This window comes from Thecamonas trahens (genome assembly GCF_000142905.1).
Source record: "Thecamonas trahens ATCC 50062 unplaced genomic scaffold supercont1.7, whole genome shotgun sequence".
Classification (NCBI taxonomy): domain Eukaryota; order Apusomonadida; family Apusomonadidae; genus Thecamonas; species Thecamonas trahens.
The window spans coordinates 487,582-507,108 of record NW_013657673.1 but is presented as its reverse complement, the minus strand read 5'-3'; the positions used below and the strand labels follow the sequence as shown (position 1 = coordinate 507,108).

At 63.5% G+C, this 19,527-nt stretch overlaps 9 protein-coding genes across 9 annotated transcripts in view; 4 read left to right on the top strand and 5 right to left on the bottom strand.

Annotated features, from left to right (window-relative positions):
- Nucleotides 1-510: 510 nt before the first annotated feature.
- AMSG_01936 (uncharacterized protein) lies at nucleotides 511-1,033 on the bottom strand (the record flags this gene model as incomplete). Its single annotated transcript, XM_013905980.1, has 1 exon — nucleotides 511-1,033. One exon carries the CDS (start codon nucleotides 1,031-1,033, stop codon nucleotides 575-577), a length of 459 nt encoding a protein of 152 aa, XP_013761434.1. The 3' UTR covers nucleotides 511-574.
- A 1,156-nt stretch (nucleotides 1,034-2,189) lies between these two features.
- AMSG_11675 (uncharacterized protein) lies at nucleotides 2,190-3,321 on the top strand. Its single transcript, XM_013906027.1, has one exon. The coding sequence runs from the start codon at nucleotides 2,569-2,571 to the stop codon at nucleotides 3,094-3,096; it is 528 nt and encodes a 175-aa protein (XP_013761481.1). The 5' UTR covers nucleotides 2,190-2,568; the 3' UTR covers nucleotides 3,097-3,321.
- A 540-nt stretch (nucleotides 3,322-3,861) lies between these two features.
- On the bottom strand, nucleotides 3,862-5,236 carry AMSG_01935 (uncharacterized protein). Its single transcript, XM_013905979.1, has 3 exons — nucleotides 4,996-5,236; nucleotides 4,395-4,833; nucleotides 3,862-4,241 (listed from the first exon to the last, which is right to left on the bottom strand). Exons 1-3 carry the CDS (start codon nucleotides 5,182-5,184, stop codon nucleotides 3,985-3,987), a joined length of 885 nt encoding a protein of 294 aa, XP_013761433.1. The 5' UTR covers nucleotides 5,185-5,236; the 3' UTR covers nucleotides 3,862-3,984.
- Nucleotides 5,237-5,914: 678 nt separating this feature from the next.
- AMSG_01934 (uncharacterized protein) lies at nucleotides 5,915-8,364 on the top strand. Its single transcript, XM_013905978.1, has one exon. It carries the CDS (start codon nucleotides 6,062-6,064, stop codon nucleotides 7,796-7,798), a length of 1,737 nt encoding a protein of 578 aa, XP_013761432.1. The 5' UTR covers nucleotides 5,915-6,061; the 3' UTR covers nucleotides 7,799-8,364.
- On the bottom strand, nucleotides 7,903-11,738 carry AMSG_01933 (cell division control protein; the record flags this gene model as incomplete). Its single annotated transcript, XM_013905977.1, has 2 exons — nucleotides 7,903-8,112; nucleotides 8,142-11,738. 2 exons carry the CDS (start codon nucleotides 11,736-11,738, stop codon nucleotides 7,903-7,905), a joined length of 3,807 nt encoding a protein of 1,268 aa, XP_013761431.1.
- Nucleotides 11,739-11,944: 206 nt separating this feature from the next.
- On the bottom strand, nucleotides 11,945-13,379 carry AMSG_01932 (uncharacterized protein; the record flags this gene model as incomplete). Its single annotated transcript, XM_013905976.1, has 3 exons — nucleotides 11,945-12,988; nucleotides 13,033-13,152; nucleotides 13,278-13,379. The coding sequence occupies 3 exons, from the start codon at nucleotides 13,377-13,379 to the stop codon at nucleotides 11,960-11,962; spliced, it is 1,251 nt and encodes a 416-aa protein (XP_013761430.1). The 3' UTR covers nucleotides 11,945-11,959.
- A 407-nt stretch (nucleotides 13,380-13,786) lies between these two features.
- Nucleotides 13,787-15,127, top strand: AMSG_01931 (uncharacterized protein). The gene has a single exon (XM_013905975.1). The coding sequence runs from the start codon at nucleotides 13,802-13,804 to the stop codon at nucleotides 14,777-14,779; it is 978 nt and encodes a 325-aa protein (XP_013761429.1). The 5' UTR covers nucleotides 13,787-13,801; the 3' UTR covers nucleotides 14,780-15,127.
- Nucleotides 14,779-16,344, bottom strand: AMSG_01930 (uncharacterized protein). Its single transcript, XM_013905974.1, has 2 exons — nucleotides 16,252-16,344; nucleotides 14,779-16,098 (listed from the first exon to the last, which is right to left on the bottom strand). Exons 1-2 carry the CDS (start codon nucleotides 16,318-16,320, stop codon nucleotides 14,821-14,823), a joined length of 1,347 nt encoding a protein of 448 aa, XP_013761428.1. The 5' UTR covers nucleotides 16,321-16,344; the 3' UTR covers nucleotides 14,779-14,820.
- Nucleotides 16,345-16,953: 609 nt separating this feature from the next.
- Nucleotides 16,954-19,527, top strand: part of AMSG_01929 (uncharacterized protein) — a 3,356-nt gene continuing 782 nt past the window's right edge. The window contains exon 1 of the mRNA XM_013905973.1: nucleotides 16,954-19,524. Within this exon, the coding sequence (XP_013761427.1) occupies nucleotides 16,963-19,524 (2,562 nt within the window). The 5' untranslated portion in view covers nucleotides 16,954-16,962. The remainder of the gene's footprint in view (nucleotides 19,525-19,527) is intronic.

Genomic DNA, 19,527 nt, shown 5'->3' with positions numbered 1-19,527 from the left:
TGGAGGGGGGGGGAGGTGACTAGGAGGAAGGGAGAGAGAGGGAGAGAGGAGGGGGGGGGAGGGGGAAGGAGGGGGGGGAGGGGGGAAGGGGAGAGGTTGTTGTGGGGATAAGGAGAAGAAGGGAGAGAAGGAGAGGGTGGGTGGGTGGGTGCTGGCGGTGGACGACTTGCGGCTTGGGCGGGATGCCACACTTGCGCGACACCGGACGGAGAGCGGGAGAGCTAGCAGAGGAAGGAAGGACGGGGAGGAGGGGAGGGGGGGGGGGAGGAGGAACGGGAGAGGGGGGAAGGGGGATACTTGGTCATTGCTGTAGTATGCTGTCATGCAGTATTCCTATCTCGGTCGGCAATGGCATAAGCTCGTACATTGAATGAGAGGCTCAAGGTGAGTGACGTGTGCTTTGTTAATTGAGCTGTGTGAGGGCTACGAATGTGTGTTAGTGCGGAAGAAAGGGGAGCAAGGAAGGAGGGGGGTCCGAGAGAAAAAAGTTGCGGCAAGGGCCGGGTCAGGCTACAAGCGGGGTGCCTTTACAAAGGCTGGGCGATGGGCTGGTGCAGAGAAATGCCTCTACTTATCACGAGTTGAGGGCATCGGCTACCTTGGCGGTCCTGCGCAGCTCGGCCAGGTAGTTGATCAGCTCCGAGACGACAGCGAGGACGAGGGTCATGGACGCCACCGTGGCCCACCAGCGCCAATTGGAGGGCCACGAGGCGGAGACTGCGGCAGCGAGGACAACGTGAAGGAGTGCGACGGTGACGACGTAGTCCCAAGCGTTTGACGACGACTTGACAATGGTGACCATGAGCAGCGGCGCAAGGAGAAAGGCGAGGGTGGTAGTGGCGAGCGCAGCCTGGCCACGATCGGAGCCATCGGCAAACTTGGCATGCTCAAACGGGAGCGTTCCGCAGTAGTCGAGGTCGTATGCCATGATGAAGACGCCAGCTACTACGTAGAACAAGAGGTAGAACGAGGGGATGAACATGGCCAGCCGCCGCGCGATGACCCGCGACTCGTTGTCGCTCACTTTGCCCATGGCGGGTCGAGCCTGTGTGCTGTTGGGGGTGGCGGAGGTGCCGGGGGTGGTGGCGGAGGCGGTGGCAGTGGCGGTGGCCCAAGGACGGGTGCCACAGCAGGAGCAGGGGTGAGGAGTGGCGAGTCTAGGCCCGAGAGTACCTGTCCTGTGTGGGGCGGCAGCCATGCGGTTGGCGCCCAGCCGGCCGTCACTCGCTGTTGCCGGACACACGTCCCGGGCAACAACACACGAGTCATCCAGAATCCCGCTGACATACACGCGGTACGGTCAACTCCGGGTCAATTCCATCAATTTATGCGTGGCGACACTGACGACTTGCGCCAACTCCAACCCGCATCCAAATCCCCGCAGGGAAGAGCGGGGGAGACAAGGAAGGGGATGATGTGTGCTTACGAGCTGCCGCCGTGCAACCATCCTTTGCTTACAGAGTTCCCCATCAGAACCCGAGAGCCACGCGGCATTCAACTTCACGCTTATGAGTGTGGCAGGTTGACCCAACTATTTGAACAGTCTGTTCCCCCTTGCCAGCACTCCATCGCGCACAAGCAGCTCACCCTTGCAGCCACCTCCTGCACACAGCAGGGTCACCACGAGTAATCACAACATCAAGCAACCGCACTTGCTATCTGGATCACTATCATATGCATGTGAGAGTCGTTCCCATGCGGAGCATCGGCCGAGTGCATCTGCCGCGGCTAGCCCGCTCCCCGTTCACATCATGACGGCGAAACGGCCCGCCAGCAGCGGCAGCCGTGCTTTTGTCCAGTGCTGGAACACAAGCAACCGTGCCACATCACAGGGCTATATCCAATGCTGGATACTTGTCCCTGCGACGCTTGTTAAGTGGCCTATGTGCGGCCATTCACCCACTTTATTCCGCTCACTCCGATGACTTGCGGCGGTAGATTCGACCGCCAGCGAGCGTCGTTTCACTCTGCTTGCCAGCATCAACAGGCGATGGATGCACGGATGCATGTTGCCTCTACGCTGGGCCCCTCCCAGCTGCTACTAGAGTGACCCGACCGTTGGCGGTGTTGAAGTCGCGGGTATCAAGGTGCCGCAGCAATTTGACATGTGTGCCAAATTGGCATTTAACCCGTGAAGTCGATTTGTCCGCAGCGGACAACCCGTTCTTCGGCACCGGACGACCGGTGGTACACTTCACCCCAACCGTGCTGCAAGTCTAACTTTCTCGTCCACAAAGGCCTCTTACGAAACACTTACGCCCACCCACACCCCGGCTGAGCAACTTGGCCACGAAACTTGCCTTGCATTGCTTGAGCACGCGTGTTGGTGGAAGTATCAACCACATCCCTGCGGCTGAATCGCCCGCACCGGACTATTTTTTTCGCCAACCACAACCCGCATTCGTTGACCGCATCAACCAAGCGGCTCAGTCACGCCTAGCTGTCACTAGAGAATCCGTCCAAATTGGTGTGATTTGAAGTGATTGCGAACACCAACCACGTCAGCGACTCGACACCACAGCTCACTCGCATTCCTCGAAGTGGCACAACTCTCTGATACTGATACTGATGTCAGCCACAACACTTCCAGACTTTATCATGCTCCCCACCGAGCAATTGCTGCACCAAAGGTGGCGTGACGCGTCTGCTAACGATAGGGACGCGCTCCGCTCCGAGTCGCAGAAACCTGGGTGGATCATGGCAGGCGACGCGTGCCCCCATGTTGTCAGCACATCAGGCAATTTGGTTTCCTCTCTTGCAGTCCCAACCCCTGCATTGGCAGACCGCCAATGCGGAGATACCGACACCCTTGCGTCTTTCCTCACAGCAGAGTACTGTCTGGCACCCTCAGAGGAAGAGGCTGCATTGACACGCTTGCGTGCAACGGCAGGTCGCGTGGCCGTGGTGCGGCACACATTTTTTGCTGACAGCTTGCCAGCATCAGCACCAACCAAGCGAAGCCGCCACGAGACCGAGTCGGACCGGGCATGCAGCAGGCCCGACGCAGCAAGTCAAAGCAGGAACGGACTGCCGCGCAATGACCCTGATGAACTGGCCCGTCCTCGCAAGCGTCATGCCCCGCTTGCAAGCCTCTAGGAACAGGCTTAGCAAGGATTGTTTTAGGCCGCACGTCGGCACGCGTATGAAACCAGAGAGGGAAATATTCCGCACGAGGTCGTTAGCCAATATCGTGCCAACTTCGCGCTTATATCCCCTCACGGCACGGAATGGACACATTTGTACATCGCGCAAGCCGCACTCGGCGACGCTCTACAGACGTCGCAACGTCCATGAATTGCTGTAAATGAGTAGTATGATGTGTTAATGGCTGCCACAACAGAAAACAGACGGCGATGCAGAGATGGACGCTGCACGCGGCGCACAAGGTCCGTGGCCGCGATCGCTTGCTATGAAGCCTCCGGCAGGCGAGGCAGTCGCGTCGCATGGCTGCTTGCTGGGGAGTGGTGATGACGAGCAGCTGCTGCAGAGGGTCGCTCCTGCTTGCGCGACAGCGCGGAGCTGACAGCGTCGGCGCTGGCGACGAGGGCGTCGATGATGTCGTGGAGAAAAGCCACACGAGCCATGGCGGGTCGTGGGCTCGCGTCAGCGCAGCGCGCGTACGCGTTGATGGGCACGGCGTCCAGATTCCAGTTCGAGATGGCGTGCCGCCTCTTGCGCGGCTACGCCGACCGGCAAGCTCGTCCGTCGCAAGACATCCTCGCGCTCTCCTGTCTGGCCTCTGTGTTCAACTCTGGCATGCTCTTCTTCCCGGTCGTTGGGTCGTCACCGCGGCGGCAACTCGGGCATTCTTCAGGCAGGCGTCTACGTGCCGGCCGCCATCACGCGCGGGCACGCCTCCCACCTCAAGCCGCAGACCAAGCAGGCGTCGCGCAGCGTCGACCGGTGACCTGGAAGTCAAGCATCATCGAGTTGCTCACTAAGGGTGATTATCTGCACACGTGGCGAGTCGACCCGGTTGCGCCACTAGTCGCCGCCAAGGATGTTGTACCCGACCGATGACGAGGTCATGCTGTTGCTGCCCACATGCCGCTTGCCGCGCGGCCGCGCCTCACGCAGCCGCCGCGAGTGGAGCCGTGCCAGCGGGCCCTGAAATCGTGCAAGTTGTCGCTCTGCCGCCACCTGTGCGGCAGCCGTATCCGGAGCGCCCTCGAACGGATTCGCCGCGTCGGCAAGCAAGGCTTTGGCCAGCGCGAGCCGCGGCGGCTCGGCGCTAGCCAACGCTTTCTCCACCTTGCGCTGAGCAACAGCGGCCGGCGACGGTGGGCGTGGACGCTGCGGTGGCGGTGGCGGCGGCGACGACAGGCGCGGGCGCTGGCGCGGCGGCAGCGGCGACAAGCCGGGAGCCACTGGCTCGGCTCGAGCCCTGCCGCGACGGGGCTGATAAAACTTGCCGACTCGAGCCACCCGCGCGAGCTCGGCGTCCTCGGCGGCCTCACGTGTGCGTGACGCTGCTGCGGCGCGACGTCGCGCACCTTCCTCAATGCGCGACAGCGTTGCCGCCCTCGCAAACGGCGTGCGGGTGCGGGCCAGGCGCTGCGCCTGCGACCGCGCGCGCCGGGCGTTGGCCATGGAGATGCGCGACGCGCTGCGAGCGTTTTCAAAAGCTGCCAGCGCAGCCGCCAGCGAGTGCGGCGCAGTGCCCTTTCGCGACGCCGTCCGCGACGCCGTCCGCAGCAGCACGTCCGACGACGGTGCAAACTCGGCGGTCCATGCCTCGTCGAGCACCCCGCCAGATCGCATGTCGAGGACCGGAAACGGAGCCATGTCTTGATCAGTGATGGCCACATCGGTCTCAAACTCTCCCCACTCCCGCTCGTCTCCATCGCTCATACCAGCACCGACTCTATATCCGTGCCGATTGTCAGACGACTCTGCTCGCGATGCCGCAGCTCTCGACTCTGCCCGTGATCGGAGCACATCATGGCGAGGAAGAGCCGCCAGAGGCGAAGGCGATGGCCGATAAGCGGCTTCAACGTGGGCCTCTGGCGAGTTGAGCATGGTGTGGAGCGACTTGAGCTCGACAACCAAGTCCGAGTCGTCGGCAGTGGGCGACATGAGCTCGGCGGGCGTGAGGCCAACGGTGACCTTGTTACTCCGCACCGGCGGCGCACCGAGGACAGAGCACGCATGGTAGCTCCTTCGCGGCTGGTGGCGCACCCGCATGTGTCGCCTGGACTGGTGCGAGTGCGTGTGTGTGGCGCGAGTGGTGTGTGTGCGGCGTGGGCGACGTGAGCGGTGCCGCGAGTCGTGCGACTGGGTGACCTGCCACTCGAGGCCGATGCCGGCTGGCCTGGCCTGTCCGGATCGCGTGAGCACGGATCTGCGGCCAGCGATCAGGGTGATGGTGATGACCATGATGACCATGATGACCATGATGACCATGATGACCATGATATGCATGGTGATGAGCATGGTCATGGGCATGGTCATGAGCATGGTCATGGGCATGGTCATGACCATGGTGACATGAAGAGATCAAGTGTGGCAACAGAGACCGACGGTCCCTGTACCATTGCGTCAACCATGGAAACCAGGGACAACCACCATCATCACCACCATCACCACCCATCCCGCCCATGCCCAAAAACATGCCCTCTCGCCCATCCATCATCCCAATCTCTTTACCACCGGTCTGATCGCCCTCCCCCCCCCTCCCTCCCAGCCCCAGCCCCATCCCTCCCCTCCCTCCCCTTCCACCACCACCCCTCCCCTCCCACACACCATGAGCGAACTCATGGGCAACAAAGCCGTCGAACGGGTCCTCAAGTGGGCACCTTCCAACACAGCTCTCACCCCCCATGCCGAGCAACTCATCCGTAGGGGCCTGGCTCCCGTCCGCCCCGAACACATCGCCGCCGCAGAGCCGGCCGTGCCGTCATCGTCAGCATCATCGCCAATACCATCGTCATCGTCATCGCTCGCAGCAGCTTCGTCCCGCAAGCGACCAAACTCGCCGTCGGCTTCCTCTCCACAGCAGCCTTCTGATCATGTCGCTAGCCCGCTTGCTCCTGGCTCGGCTCCGCCGGCAAAGAAGGCCAAGATGATCGACGGCTCGGCTGCACCGGCTGATAGCAACGACAGCGGCACGGCCGATCTGCCGCTGGCGAGCGATGGTTCTGAACAGTCTCCCATCAGCCCTGCCCATGCATCAGCCTCACCAGCGGCAGCTGCGCCGCCGCTGGCTGCCGCCAATCTCGAGACGACCAGCAAGACAAACGGTGGCTTCGGGAAGCGGACCAAGGCCATGCGCAAGGCGATGGTCAAGGACCGCTCCAATCAGGTCTGCGTCTTGTTTGTCGGCCGCGGCAGCTGCCGTTTCGGCGACAAGTGTAACCGCTCGCATGACCTGGCAAAGTGGATGGCCGAGCATCGCAGAGACGACGCTCCGGGCTCATGCCCTCTGTTCGAGGCCTACGGCTTCTGCCGCTTTGGCCTCACCTGCCGATGGGGCCGCGGCCACGTCGAGGACGACGGTGTGACCAACAAGAACCTTGCCGCCCAGGTTGACGCCTTTCCCGATGAGTGCAACGAGGTCCCGCTCAAGGTCTTCCACGCCCTCCGCCGCCGCAAGCTCGACCTGCGCCGTGCCAAGGCTGCCCAGGCCGAGGTCAAGGCCGCCGCCGCCGCTGCAGAGACCGGGCCCGGTGAGTTTGACTTTCCCGCCGCCCGCGCCAAGGTCACCGGCCTCCCTTTTGACGACGTTCGCAAGCGCATCGACTTTAGCAACAAGCTTTACCTAGCCCCGCTCACTACCGTCGGCAACCTGCCGTTCCGCAAGGTCGCCGTCGACATGGGCGCCGATGTCACCTGCGGCGAGATGGCCATTGCCTCGTCGCTCCTCCAAGGCCGCCGCACAGAGTGGTCGCTCCTCCGCCGCCACAAGGCAGAGTCCATCTTTGGCGTCCAGATCGCCTCGGGCTACGTCGACCAGTTTGCCAAGGTCTGTACCGCCATGCGTGCCGCGGAGCTCAACGTCGACTTTGTCGACATCAACGCTTGTTGCCCGCTCGACATGGTCGTCAACAAGGTCATGGGCTCTGGCCTCCTTGCCCGCCGCAAGCGCATCATCTCGCTCGCTCGCGTCGGCGCCACCATGCTCGACGTCCCGCTCACATTTAAGCTCCGTCTCGGCATGGATGAGCCCATGGTCCATACCCTGCTGCCGGAGCTGGCCGCCGCCGGCGTCGCCGCCGTCTCCATTCACGGTCGCACCCGTGCACAGCGCTACACGCAGCAGGCATCATGGGACTACATGATCGAGACCGCAAAGGCTGCAGACCTGCCTGTCATCGGCAACGGCGACCTGTACTCGTACGAGGAGCTCGATGCGTACATGAACCAGCCGGGCCTCACCTCGGTCATGGTCGGCCGCGGCGCCCTCATCAAGCCATGGATCTTCACAGAGCTCAAGGAGCGCCGCCACTGGGACATCTCGTCATCGGAGCGCTTCGACATCCTCCGCTCCTTTGCCAACGAGGGCCTCAAGCATTGGGGCTCAGACTCGCAGGGCGTCGAGACCACGCGCCGCTACATGCTTGAGTGGCTCTCGTTCCTCTACCGCTACGTCCCTGTCGGCTGCCTCGAAGTCCTCCCACAGCACATGGCCCTCCGCCCGCCGGCCTTTGTCGGACGCAACGAGCTCGAGACTCTCCTCGCCTCCGACAACGCAGCAGACTGGGTCCGCATCACAGAAATGCTCCTCGGCCCGGCTCCGGCCTCGTTCACCTTTGTGCCCAAGCACAAGTCCAACGCCTGGTCCACTACCGCAAACGCCTGATTGTCGCAGTCGCAGAGTGCCTCATTTACCGCTACGCTCTCGCACGCACCATCGACGGCGGCCGAGCCGCCGTGCACGCCATCATCGAGCTGCGCGGCTAACGGCTAAGGCCGGCCGCTCGCGGATGCCGCCAGCTGCTGCATCCATTTGGGCGTGGCAGGCTCGCGCCGGCCCTTCTTGCCCTTCTTCTTGCCCTTCTTGGTATCCGACGAGATGGCCTCGTTCATCTCCTGCCGCGCCTCGACCACTGCCCGGAACTGCGCGTCGAGCTGTGGCTCAGTCGCGAGCATCTCGGCACACATTTCGCGCGTCAGCTCGAGCACCTGCATCGCCGTTCGCGCACGCACGTTGGCCCGCGCTTGAGGTTGGCAAACAGCGCCATCTCGCCGAAGAACTGGCCCTGGTTGAGCGGAATCTTGACTCCGTTCGGGAGCTCGACCTCGGCCACCCCGCGCACAATGAAGAACATCGAGTGGCCCTCGTCGCCCTTCTTGATGATGAGCTCGCGCGCCGAGAACGTCCGCTCCCGGAGATGCTGCAGCATGTCGGAAATAAACCGCTGCGGGACCTCCACCGCGGCCGTCATGTCTGCCAGCCGCTCTTGCGTCACCGTCTCATCCACGTACGCAATCTTCTTGTGGCCCATCTTGCGCGAGTTCTTCAGCTCGCGCGGCTCGAGCTCGAGCGACGCTGCGTACTGCTCCTTCTCGCTCAGCTGCTTTGCATTCGCCAGGTACTGCTCGATGATGAGCACAGGCTGCAGCGCATACCGCCCGCCCTGGAACGACACGATCATGTCAATGACCTTGGCCGTCATGGCCTGCTTGTCCACGTTGAGCAGCTTGCCGTCCACAAAGTCCTCGTTGCCGTCGTCGATAAACGTCAGGTCCTGCAGGAGTACACCCAGGTACGGCACGCACGGCGCCTCGGCCGCCTTGAGCGCCGCGCGGTACTTGGAGTAGTTGGACGCCATCGACATCGTTAGCTTGAGATCCGCAAGCTTCTCCACATACGCCGCAGGCACCACGTCCCACGTAAAGCCCAGCCGCGAAATGCCGGCAGACTCGAGCGCAGACACAATCGCCATCAGCGCCGAGAAGTTGTTGAGCGCGCGTGCCGCTGACGCCACGTCGAGCAGTCGGCAGATCACCGCTGCACGGCCCTCAAACGTCGCCACAGACAACACTTCGCTCGCCGCCCATCCCACCACAGAGTTGAATCTCTCAATCATGGTGATGAGGTTCGGCGCCACAAGCGACGCGTTCTTCTTGGCCCACCGTTGCTTGAGGAACTCGCGCGGCTCGATCTGCTGCAGCGCGTCATAGTCCATGAGCGTAATCTGCCGCGCGATCTCCACGGGACTCAGCTGCATAACGTTGGAAATGGTCGAGTCCAGCGGCAAAATCGACGTCGGCATCTCCACCTCGTTCTCGCCGCTCGCCAGTGTCGCCAGCGAGCCGCTTCGTCCGCGCCGGGCCGCGCCTTCCTCGCCACCCTCGTCCTCGTTCACCCCGATCCCGCCGTACTTGAGCTGCAGCGCTGTCGTCAGCCGCCGCGCACGCGCGCCGACCTCGATCGACACAGGCGTCGTGTGCGTCCGCACACACGACCCGCGCGTCACGTCGCCATCGCTCGCCGTACCCGCCTCGCCAGCCTCCTCAGCCACTACCGCCAGCGGGTCGACCACGTCCTCGAGAATCACAAACTCACTGCCTGACATTGCCGTGAGCACCTCGTACACCTCGCTGCGGAGCCGGCTCTCCTTGGCCAGCAGCCGCGGGTGCTGCTTGAACCACAACTCCATGACCTCAAGAACTCGATTCTGCAGTGCGTCGCGTGTCGCGCTGTGGAACGGGTACAGCCGTGTCGTGGCGTCGTCGTGCAGCGCGGCTCGCGTCTGCGGGCTCACCGCCAGTTCGGGCGCCGTGGCCTCGAGCAGATCAAGCAGCTCGTCGCGGGCAGGCCCAGGGTTCGATCCGAACCGCAGCTTGAGGTAGTTGAGAAAGCCCGCATCGGACATGTAGTTGGGGTAGGTGTAGAGGATGGCACGCGTCAGCTCCGGGTCACGGACCGACGGCGACGTGATGCGGTTGAGCAAGAGGATCTTGTCCATCGCGAGGATCTTGGCCCGCACATACGCGCTGGAGAGCAGGTCTTCGCGCGGATTGTAGCAGATAAACGCCGGAACACGATCACGCGCCCGCGCTAGCGAGTCCAGCACCCGCCGCACAATGCCTCCCAGAACTCCGAGCCGCTGACGCGAGAGGTACCCGCGCCACGCCTGCTGGATGGTCACTGCTGCAGACTCTCGCACCCGTCGCTCGCGCATCGCCGTCGCCTTTTCCTTCAGCATGTCGCGCAAGTCGGCGTTGGCGCTCTCAACTCGCCGCTTCTTCCGCGATGACCGGACCTTGAGCATCGCCACGCTGGCTAGACTCGCCGAGCCTGCTGCGCCGCCGGACCCGTCGGCAACGCCCGAGTCCGAGCTGGAGCCACTCGAGCTTGAGTCCGAGCCCGAGCCCGAGCCCGAGCCCGAGCCCGAGCCCGAGCCCGAGCCCGAGTCGGAAACAGAGTCAGAGCTGATCTCCGACTTGCCCTTTCCGGCAGACTTGGCCCGCTCTCCTGTCCCCGAGCCCGAGCCCGAGCCCGAGCCGGTCGCAGTCAGCGTCTGCGGTGTGGGCGGCGCCGGTGGTGCCGGCGGCGCTGGCGAATCAACCGGCGGCGACAGCGACGGCGACGTGCTCGTCGCAACCGAGACACACACCTCACTCGGCTCGGCATCAGCAGCAGCAGGGATGAACTCGAGATCGCAGATGAGCTCCTCGAGCGACTCGACCTCGCCAGTCGGCGTCGCCGTCACCGCGTACATCGAGTTTGGCACGCTTGTCACCAGCTCGCGCGGCAGCCGGCGTGCAAGCAGATACGCCTCCTTGCTGGATACCGCGAGGCTGCTTGTTGTCTGGCCCTTTTTTCCGACCTTGACCGAGGTGAAGGTAAGGACAAGGCCGGTGTCCTCACTGGTCACGGCCACGCTCACGCTCTCGTCACTCTCGCTGCTGAGTCCAAGGGGAAAGCTCGCCACCACCTTGTGGGCATGAAGCGGACCAGCAAGAAAGGCGAGGGAGTCGGCCGAGACCGCCACAATGCTTGTGTCGCCAGTCTTGAGGCCCTTGGTGAACCCGTCATTAACAGCAACGTCACAGACAAAGAGCTGCGCGCCGTAGATCGGGCTCGCCAGCTCGCGAACCCGCTCCAGGAACTGGAGCTTGGTGAGGAGGCGCGAGGACCGGCCGTGTGAGGCGTGGGCGGCGAGAACCTTGCTCTCAAACTTGTCGACGTTGAACTTGGACGACTCGCAGATCTGAGTTGGCAGGACCTCAATGAGCCTGCGAGTGTAGTAGCCCTTGATGTGGGTCTCGCCCGAGAACGCGCCAAGCTCGATGTGGAAGACCATGCCGGCTAGGGCGATGGCATCCTTGGAAGAGACGGCAAAGGTCGAGTTGCGGATGTTGTCCAGCGCCTCGCAATAGAGCATGTTGAGAGCAATCGGATGCTCGATGGCCAGCTCTTCGTCAAGCGTCAGCCGCGGCGACTTGCGGAGCTCAAGAAAAGCGCCTGCATCGGCCATGCCCAGCCCGCGGTAGTGATGGACGAGGCCCTTCCAAGCCGTGGCCAGCGGTGAGATGCGGAGCGCCTGCGGGAGAAACAGCTCGAGTCGCGGCGAGTCTTCTGCCGTTGAAGGCGCCACCAGCCAGATGGAGAAGTAGTTAGAGACCACATCCGTAGGCATGCCCATCTTGTCGCCAGCCATCTCCAGTACCGCCGCCACGGTCGTTGCCTCGTCGGCTCTCAGCGTCAGCTCTCGCGAGTGGTCCGGAAAGTGGACCTTGACCACATGGTGGGCTCCTGAAATGCGCGACAGAGGTCCGCTGCCGTCCATGTTCCGAGCTCGACGGGATGTGGGCGCACGAAGCTGACTGTGCGCAAGGTGCGGGTGGGAGGGCGGGGGTTAGGGGGAGGGCGAGTCGTGGGTGCGTGGGGGTTGGTCGATCGGACTCGTTGCGGGGGTGGGGGCGGGGAAAATTTGGTCGTGCAGGGAAACAGACGATGGGCGTACAGTCAAGGGTACGTGAACTTTACCAGGGGGGGGGGGGGGGGCGGTCATAGAGCAAAGAGCGAGTCTGGCTCGTCGATGGGAAGCGAGGAGATCGAGGCCATCAGCGACGGGTCGAGGGCGATGGCCGGCTTACGGGCGGATTGGAGCTTGGCTGGTGTGTAGGCGTAGCGGGCGTGGCGGGCCGACGACGGCGTGACCATGGGCGTGCCGAGCTGGTACAGAGCGTCGTCACCTACATCGGCATCAACCGCCACTCGGGATGGTCGCTTGGGTGTGGCATAGCTTGCCGATGCATCGTAGCTGCTCGTCGGAACGTGAGCGTCCCACGCTGGCAGGACCGGGGTCTTGGCCGGCGACGGCTGGAACGGCGGCAGCTCCCATGGCGAGCGCGGGGAGCGGCCCAATGAGCGCTGGGCAAAGATAAACGGACGCGGCGTCGGCCGCAGCGGTGTCCGCAGCGGAGTCTGGTTCTCGGGTCGAGTCTTGCTCGTCTGCACCTTGGTCGGCGTCGCGCCGGCTCCGAGCAGCATCTCGGTAGCGAGTTCGTCCGGGCTGAGCGCCCCAGCCGAGGGTGTGTCCGGAGACCGGTTCTCTTCGCTCTCGTTGGCATTGGGAACCAGCGTCGCCGGGTACTCGTTGCCCGACGGCGAGTCTGCGCCCGACACATCGACCGAGCTCGACCGCGGGAACGCTGTTGCATCGCCCGCGTCCGGGAACGGCGTCGCCGGGTACTCTTTGCCCGACGGCGAATCTGCGCCCGACACATCGACCGAGCTCGACCGCGGGAACACTGTTGCATCGCCCGCGTCCGGGAACGGCGTCGCCGGGTACTCTTTGCCCGACGGCGAGTCTGCGCCCGACACATCGACCGAGCTCGACCGCGGGAACGCTGTTGCATCGCCCGCGTCCGGGAACGGCGTTGCTGGGTACTCTTTGCCCGACGGCGAGTCTGCACCCGACACATCGACCGACTTTCCGCGCACCGGCGTCGCGGATGACGACGCAGCCGTCTCAGCAAAGCGGACACTGCGCGATCCTCCCTCCATCTCTGCCGCAGCAGCCTCAGCCTCAGCCTTTGCAGTTGCCGCCACCGCCGCCGCCACTTTGCTTCTGCCACAGCTCGCTCTGCTGCAGCCTCTGCCATTGCCACTTCCTCGGCCGCAGCCTGTGCCTCTGCCGCCACCAGCCGCCCGATCCGCTCCTCGACCATCTGCAACTCAGCCATCAGACCATCGATCTGCACCCAGGCCCAGCGAGCACCATCATCCGTAAGTGAGCCTCCCTCCTCCCCATCCCCTCCCCTTTTCCCCACCTTTTACTCTCTCTGTCTCTCTGTCTCTCTCTCTCTCTCTCTCGACGTACCTCCTCCACAACTCCTCCATCGCCACCAGTCCCATCGGTCTCGCCTTCTCCGCTCCCGTCATGGACCTCCAGACCTAGCCACCACAGCAATGTCACCGCCATGTCACACACCAGCTCCACCAGAGACCCCCACCTTAGAGTTGGAGGAAGAGGAAGTGTCGGGGTGAGGTGGGAGGGGCGGGTTGGGGGGGGTGGCCGGGGGGGGGGGGGGGCGTGCTGCTGCGGAACATGGCGCCAAAGATGGTCGCACTCAGCCCCCACTCGCTACCCTCGCCCTCTGCGGGAGCGCAACTCGGCTTGGCTTGGACTTGATCTTGGACACGTTTCGCGCATCACGGCACTTTGACTCGCCATCGGCAGTGAAAGTAAGACCAATGCCACCCACACCAACGCCAGCAGCAGCAGAAGCAGCCGATCTTCCTCATTATCGTCGCCGCGAGCGGCGCTAATGGGCTCATGGCTGGCCAGATCTTCTCAAGCTCTCCACGCTGCAGCAACACTTGACGCACAGGTGATCGTGGTATATGGGCGCTATCGCGTCCTCACTTCCGCAAATACCAAAGCGGAGGCTCGAGCGAAGGACTGTTTTTGGTCGTGATGAGTTTGTGGCCCTCGTCATGGCCCTCAAGTCGGCCGGCGGCGAGTGCTTTGACCGATCTGTCTTTGTCGACGCTGTTGGCTATGTCCTCGATCATCCCGAGCTGCCGGCACAGCGCAAGCTGAAAACCATCGACATTGTCGTGACGCGGACAAAGGGTCCAGGCTCTGGTCGCGCCCTTGCCGAACTCGACGACGAAGGCCTGTTTGAGCTCGGTAGCGCCTCGGCGAGCGGCCGCCTTGACGGGAGCTCCAGCGACAGCAGCGAGAGCGAAGGGACGGCGTGGGCGCAGCGAATGGCTTGCCGCAGCCTGCGCGCCTCGCTCGATGCCCGTCGCCTCGGCCGGGCTCTGTTTGCGCTCTTTGCTGACGCTGACGGCGAGAGCAAGAGCAAGAGCGTCCGCCTCACCGAGCTCACCATGTTCGCCGCCATGCTCGACGACAAGACCCGGCCGCACAAGGTCGACCGCATGACGACGGTCTTCCACGGCAAGGTCCGCGGCGCAGTTGACGGGGCTGAGCTTGCCTCTGCCCTTGCTGCCATTGTGCGGAACATCAAGCGGCTGGCCGTCGGCCCGCCCGGTGGCGACTGGCTCCTCGCCTCGGCTGCTCTGCCCCGCATCGGCGCCGCAGCTCTTGCCCTGACTGCTAAGGAGGAGCGAGCGTGCCGGCGTGGCGCTCGGGCCATGCTGGCGCGGATCTCGGGCTCGCACATGACATTTGCAGACGTGCTCAACGAACTTGACACCGGCGACGTCCGCCTCGTCCTTGACTGGCTCGTTGCGCTCTCGCTCGCCTGGCCAGACACGATCTCGCCGGCGGCCGTGCAGAGGCTCCCTTCTCGGGCGCCCGCGCCTGCCCAAGGCCTCTCGTCGCTCTCGACCGAGTACTCGTCCGAGCTGTAGTTTGCGCGCGTTTTACTCTCCGCCGCCTCGCCGACCGCGGCCTACAGCAGGTTGTCCATATCGATCTGGGCGTCGGTGAGCCGGTCCTGGGTGGCGTCGACGTGGGTGACGAGCGTGTCGAGTAGCTCGTTCTGTCGGTCGAGCTCCTCGCCAATGAGGCGCCCGATCTTGATCTGCCGCTCCAGCGTCTTGGACAGCTCCTCTAGTCCTGCATCCTGTGCTGCGATGATCTGGCGCTGGAGCATGAGCAGCTCCTCGGTCTCGGTCTCGTCGTACTCGTGGGCTTGGAGCACGCCCGACGACGAGCCTGCGCTCCAGTCGTACGACGAGCTCGTCTCGGGTGGGCGGTGCGCCTGGCGCAGCTCAGAGAACTGGCGCTTGGCCTCGAACAGGCGCGAGGTCAGCCGAGCCAGCGCCGCTGTCCGGCGCCTGGCCTCGGCGTCCTTGATGCCCTTTCCGGAGACGGCACCCTCGAGCTTGCTGACAACGGCCTTGACCTTGTCCAGCGTCGAGGTCACCGCCAGCCGCTCCTGCGGCGCCGACTCGCCGGCCAGCTCCAGCCGCCGCAGCTCGACCCCGATGTCGAGCAACTGCTGGGTCGCAGCCTCGGCGAGCTCGTCCCATTCGGCGGTCCCGACAAGCGAGTCGTACTTGGCGAGCGAGAGCTTGGCTGCCGAAGCCGCCGCCGCCGACTGCGTGTCTAAGATCGAGTATGATGTTGTCTGAATGACAAAGTCGGGGTCAAAGGCGTAGAACAGCTTGTCGTCCTTGAACCCGTGGTCGTCGACCACGTGCGAAAACAGGCCGGCCGCCCGCATCTTCTCGCCCAGCTCGACAGCCTCGAACCGCGACGCTACGTACCCGTTGTCGACAAGAAAGTCGACCGCCTCGGATCCAACAAAGCACTGGCGGTACTTTTTGAACCGGTACTTGCGGTCCTTGACCTCGACCCCGGTCCGCACGTCGCGAAAGTGGATCATGACTGCCGCCAGCTCGTTGTCGCCAGCATCATCGCCCGCGCCTGCGCCAGATTCGAGATCCAAACGCGCTCTTGCCAATGCCGCCGCGTTGCCGGTCACCGTCACAAACACCCGCTGCACGCCCCACGCCCTGGCCACGTCCAGCATTGTGCCGCCGCTTGTCACGATAAACGAGCCATCGACGTCCTCGATGGCTTCCATCGGTGGCAGCTTCTCGCCCTTGTCCTTGGCCGCCTTGCCCATCGCCTTGGCCATCGCCAGTGCCTCGGCCTCTTCGCTCGTCTCGCCCTTTGGTCTCCGCAGCAGCGTGACCGCAATCAGCACCGCATCCTCATTCGACTGTGACCATCAAGTCGTGTCCGAGTTCAAGTTGCCGTCCATTGCACCCATCGCATCCTTCCTCCATAAGTCTGTGCCCATGCCTGTCCCCCGTGACCGTCAGCTCCCCCTCCTCCCTCCGCACACACACACACACACCACCACCCTACCTACCTCCTGAAAGGCATAGGGATCACGAGGCACCCCCTTGCCGAGCCCCACCACCCGAGACTCTATCGACATCCTTGTCCGTGACTGTCGTCACTCTGAAGTGCGGTGGTAGAAGTGGTCCCTCTCTCCCCCCCCCCCCCCACTCGTCCACCCTTCCTCCCCCCTTGGGGGAGACCAGCAGCAACAGGTGCCACTCGCGTCTGCTGCCTGTCTTCTCGCTCGTGGCACATGCTAGGCATCATCCAACACCTCATCACATCCAATCCGATAAGCAAATGCGCCCAATCAAAAGGAATGGCAGGCAATGTCATCTACATGCAGCGCGAGTAATGGCCATGATGATGACACATGTAGCTGAGACCAGATGCCGGCTATGCGGCTCACGGGATCGAGGACGAGGCGGCCTTGTCTCCCCCGCCACCACCACCACTACACACGCACACGCCCGATCGCCGCCGCCACCACCATTACAACCAACCCTACCAAACACACACACACACACACACACACACACACACACACACACTTATCGAACCCCATCACAATGAGGCCCCCTTCCCCCGGGCTACCCTGCCCCGGCTGACGACACAGCCAAATGTCCCAATGCGACACCCGACTCAAACCAATAGGATACTCGAGTCACCTCACTCGCACCCCCTCTCTCCCCTCACCCCTACACACATACATACATACATACATACATACATCCGAGTCATGGCGGAGGATGCGGTGCTCTCTGTGCTCGGGGTGGCAAGCCGTGACCAGGACGTGGTGGAGGCCCAGGTCCAGGCAGAGCTGGAGGATAGAGCCCGTGCTGCCGATGCAAAGCTTCTCGCTCAGCGCATAGCCAATCTCGATGCTCAGATCGATAAGGTCAAACGGGCTCTGTCGTCGCGGAGACTGCCTCCCAAGCCGCTGCCATGGGATCCAGCTCCGGTGAGAGCCAAGTACGCTGCTGCGCTTAAGACCCGAAACACGCTCAAGGCTCGCATCAAGAAGCTCCTCACACAGAAGCGCATCCTCAACGAGCAGTTTGCCGAGGATCACCCCAAGCCCGAGCCTGTTCCGTCGTCAGCTCGTCAGCCGCCGCCCGCAGAGCCATCATCTCTGGCCACATCCTCGCCGAGCAAGTCAAACAAGCGTGCACTGCTTGATCGCATCCGCGCCGAGCACGCCGCAGAGGTGGCGGCCGAGCAGGCCCGCCAGATGCGGGTTGCCAACGCTCTGCCGCCCGCCGACCCCAGTCTTCGGCCCAGCGCGCTGTCACGGAAGCGAAGCGTCTCGGTCCAGCCGGCGCGTACGCCGCCGAAAGCTTCGCCAACTACGGCTGGGCCGAGCTTCTCCCGCAATGCGGGCGTCATCTCGCGCAAACGCCGCCGCTCCGCCACTACCGGCACTGACACCGACGATGGCAGGGTTGAGGCCTTTCGCGCTCGCCTCCTCACCTCGACTGGCCCCTCTGCCGATGACGAGGCCAACGCCGCGGTGGTGCTGGATGGCGGCCTCCGCGTGCCGTCGTCGATCTTTGACCGGCTCTTTGAGTACCAGAAGACTGGCCTCAAGTGGCTGTGGGAGCTCCACCAGCAGAACGTCGGCGGCATCATCGGCGACGAAATGGGACTGGGCAAAACGATCCAAGCCATTTCCCTCCTTGCCTCACTCTCATTTTCGGGCCTCCTCCGGACCGCTGTCATCGTGTGTCCAGCCACAGTCATGCGCCAGTGGGTCCGAGAGTTCCACGCCTGGTATCCGCCGCTTCGGGTGGCGCTCCTTCACGGCTCGGGCTCGGGCTCTGATGACCCCGAGGGCCTGGTTGCATCGACGCTGGCTTCTGGCGGCGTCATCATCACCACCTATGAGGGCATCCGCGTCTACCAGGAGCTCCTGCTCCCGGCGCCGTGGGACTACGTGCTCCTTGACGAGGGCCACAAGATCAAGAATCCTGACGCGCAGATCACGCTCGCCGTCAAGCAATTCCGCTCGCCACACCGAGTCATCCTCTCGGGCTCGCCCATCCAGAACAATCTCGTCGAGCTCTGGTCGCTCTTCGACTTTGTCTTTCCCGGCAAGCTCGGCACACTCCCGGTCTTTGACACCCAGTTTGCCGTCCCCATCCGCATCGGCGGCTATGCCAACGCCACGTTTGTCCAGGTCCAGACCGGCTACAAGTGCGCCAAGGTCCTCCGCGATCTCATCGCGCCGTACCTGCTCCGCCGCATGAAGGCCGACGTCGCCAAGCAGCTCCCGCCCAAGACGGAGCAGGTGCTCTTCTGCAAGCTCACCCTCCCACAGTACGAGGAGTATGTCTCGTTCCTGCGCTCGCGCGACTATCGCGCCATCTCGTCCGGCAAGATGACCATGTTTCACGGCCTTGCTATTCTCCGCAAGATCTGCAACCACCCCGATCTGATGCTTGACGACGCTGCGCCGCCGCCGCCCGACTTTGGCTCAATCGAGCGCTCCGGCAAGCTCAAGGTCCTTGTCGAGTTGCTGCGCCTCTGGCAGCCGCAAGGCCACCGCCCGCTGGTCTTCACGCAGTCGATTGCAATGCTCAACATGCTTCAAGCCCGCCTCAACGCGGAGGGCATGCCGCATCTCCGCATGGACGGCTCGACACCGATCTCGACGCGCATGGCGCTCATCGACTCGTTCAACAACGACGACTCAATCTTTGCTTTTCTCCTCACCACCAAGACTGGCGGCCTCGGTGTCAACCTCACCGGCGCAGACCGGGTCGTCATCTATGACCCAGACTGGAATCCGACGACCGATACTCAGGCTCGCGAGCGTGCCTGGCGCCTCGGACAGACAAAGCCAGTCAAGATATTCCGCCTCCTCACGGCAGGCACCATCGAGGAGCGCATCTACCATCGCCAGCTCTCGAAGCACTTTCTCTCCAACAAGATCCTCAAGGATGCACGCCAGCGCCGGTTCTTCAAGGCCAACGAGCTCTCGGACCTCTTTGCCTTTCCGGCCCACCCGGACGCCGGCGTCGAGGGCACCGCCACTGGTGCCATCTTTGGTGCCGTCACCGAGGAGACCACCGCTGCGCCGTCGGTTCTCGGCGTCGCGCCGATGCCGGCGTACGACGACGATGGCGCGGCGCAGGCCGGGTCTGACGGCGAGAGTGCGCCCACAGACATGGCAGCCCGCGACGACGACTTTGTGCTCAGCCAGTTGTTTGGCTCGGCGGGCGTCCACTCGGCACTCAAGCACGACGATCTTGTCGGGCAGGCCCAGCCCGAATCCCTCATTGTCGAGCACGAGGCCGCCCGCGTT

Bases quoted from the DNA above. Each gene is read 5' to 3' on its own strand.
- AMSG_01931 (XM_013905975.1), top strand. From the start codon at position 13,802: ATGGGCGCTATCGCGTCCTCACTTCCGCAAATACCAAAGCGGAGGCTC.
- AMSG_01935 (XM_013905979.1), bottom strand. From the start codon at position 5,184: ATGCGGGTGCGCCACCAGCCGCGAAGGAGCTACCATGCGTGCTCTGTC. The intron at 4,834-4,995 runs GTTGAAGCCGCT...GATGGAGACGAG, and splicing joins TCAACTCGCCAGAGGCCCAC to CGGGAGTGGGGAGAGTTTGA. The intron at 4,242-4,394 runs GTCGCGGCAGGG...AGGTGGAGAAAG, and splicing joins CGGCAAGTTTTATCAGCCCC to CGTTGGCTAGCGCCGAGCCG.
- AMSG_01930 (XM_013905974.1), bottom strand. From the start codon at position 16,320: ATGTCGATAGAGTCTCGGGTGGTGGGGCTCGGCAAGGGGGTGCCTCGT. The intron at 16,099-16,251 runs GTAGGTAGGGTG...TGATGGTCACAG, and splicing joins ATCCCTATGCCTTTCAGGAG to TCGAATGAGGATGCGGTGCT.
- AMSG_01934 (XM_013905978.1), top strand. From the start codon at position 6,062: ATGATCGACGGCTCGGCTGCACCGGCTGATAGCAACGACAGCGGCACG.
- AMSG_11675 (XM_013906027.1), top strand. From the start codon at position 2,569: ATGTCAGCCACAACACTTCCAGACTTTATCATGCTCCCCACCGAGCAA.